At 46.0% G+C, this 581-nt stretch overlaps 1 protein-coding gene across 1 annotated transcript; it reads left to right on the top strand.

The window, feature by feature from the left end:
- Positions 1-7: 7 nt before the first annotated feature.
- On the top strand, positions 8-511 carry LOC107735030 (AMP deaminase 3-like; the record flags this gene model as incomplete). Its single annotated transcript, XM_016546857.1, has 2 exons — positions 8-233; positions 334-511. Coding segments are annotated over exons 1-2 (399 nt in total), but the record flags the coding sequence as incomplete, so codon positions are not given.
- Positions 512-581: the final 70 nt, after the last annotated feature.

Below are 581 nucleotides of genomic sequence, written 5' to 3'. Positions count from 1 at the left end.
CTCCTTGCAGAAATGCCGCGTCAGTTCACGAAGATCTCTCTCCACGAGGTGGATGAGAGAGTGCGACTCTTGGCTGAGAAGGTGTACGCTTCAGCTCTGAAGGAAGAAGACACTAAAAACACCTTGTCAATGTTCACCGTCCCTGAGGACTGTCCCATTGGCTTGCATCAGGCCAAGGAATGGGAGCTACGCAAAGAGATAGAGGAGCAGAAGTCAGAGGAATCAGTCAAGAGGTCAGTAAACTCAAATATTGTACAGGACGTAAAACCAATTAGCAATTTGTGTTAATGTGATATTGAAAATTGATTTCTTATGCTGTATGCCCCATTTTAGGAAACAGAGTTTCAAGCTAATGCGATCCCAGTCAATTTCCTTGCAACTCCCAGTTGCTCCAGAATGGGCAATGTCTGTGATTTCACCCCTGCTGACCCCGTCCTCACCTACAGGCCCCCTGTCAATCAATATCCCAGAATTCCAGAGGGTCACCATCAGTGGAGACTACTGTGCGGGGGTAGGAGGCAAATTATTTTATATATACTAGGGCTGCATGATAAATCGCATGCGATATTTAATGCACATCT

Source organism: Sinocyclocheilus rhinocerous, unplaced genomic scaffold, assembly GCF_001515625.1.
Source record: "Sinocyclocheilus rhinocerous isolate Xijiao unplaced genomic scaffold, SAMN03320098_v1.1 C35683642, whole genome shotgun sequence".
NCBI lineage: Eukaryota > Metazoa > Chordata > Actinopteri > Cypriniformes > Cyprinidae > Sinocyclocheilus > Sinocyclocheilus rhinocerous.
This window is presented reverse-complemented; position numbering and strand designations above follow the sequence as displayed.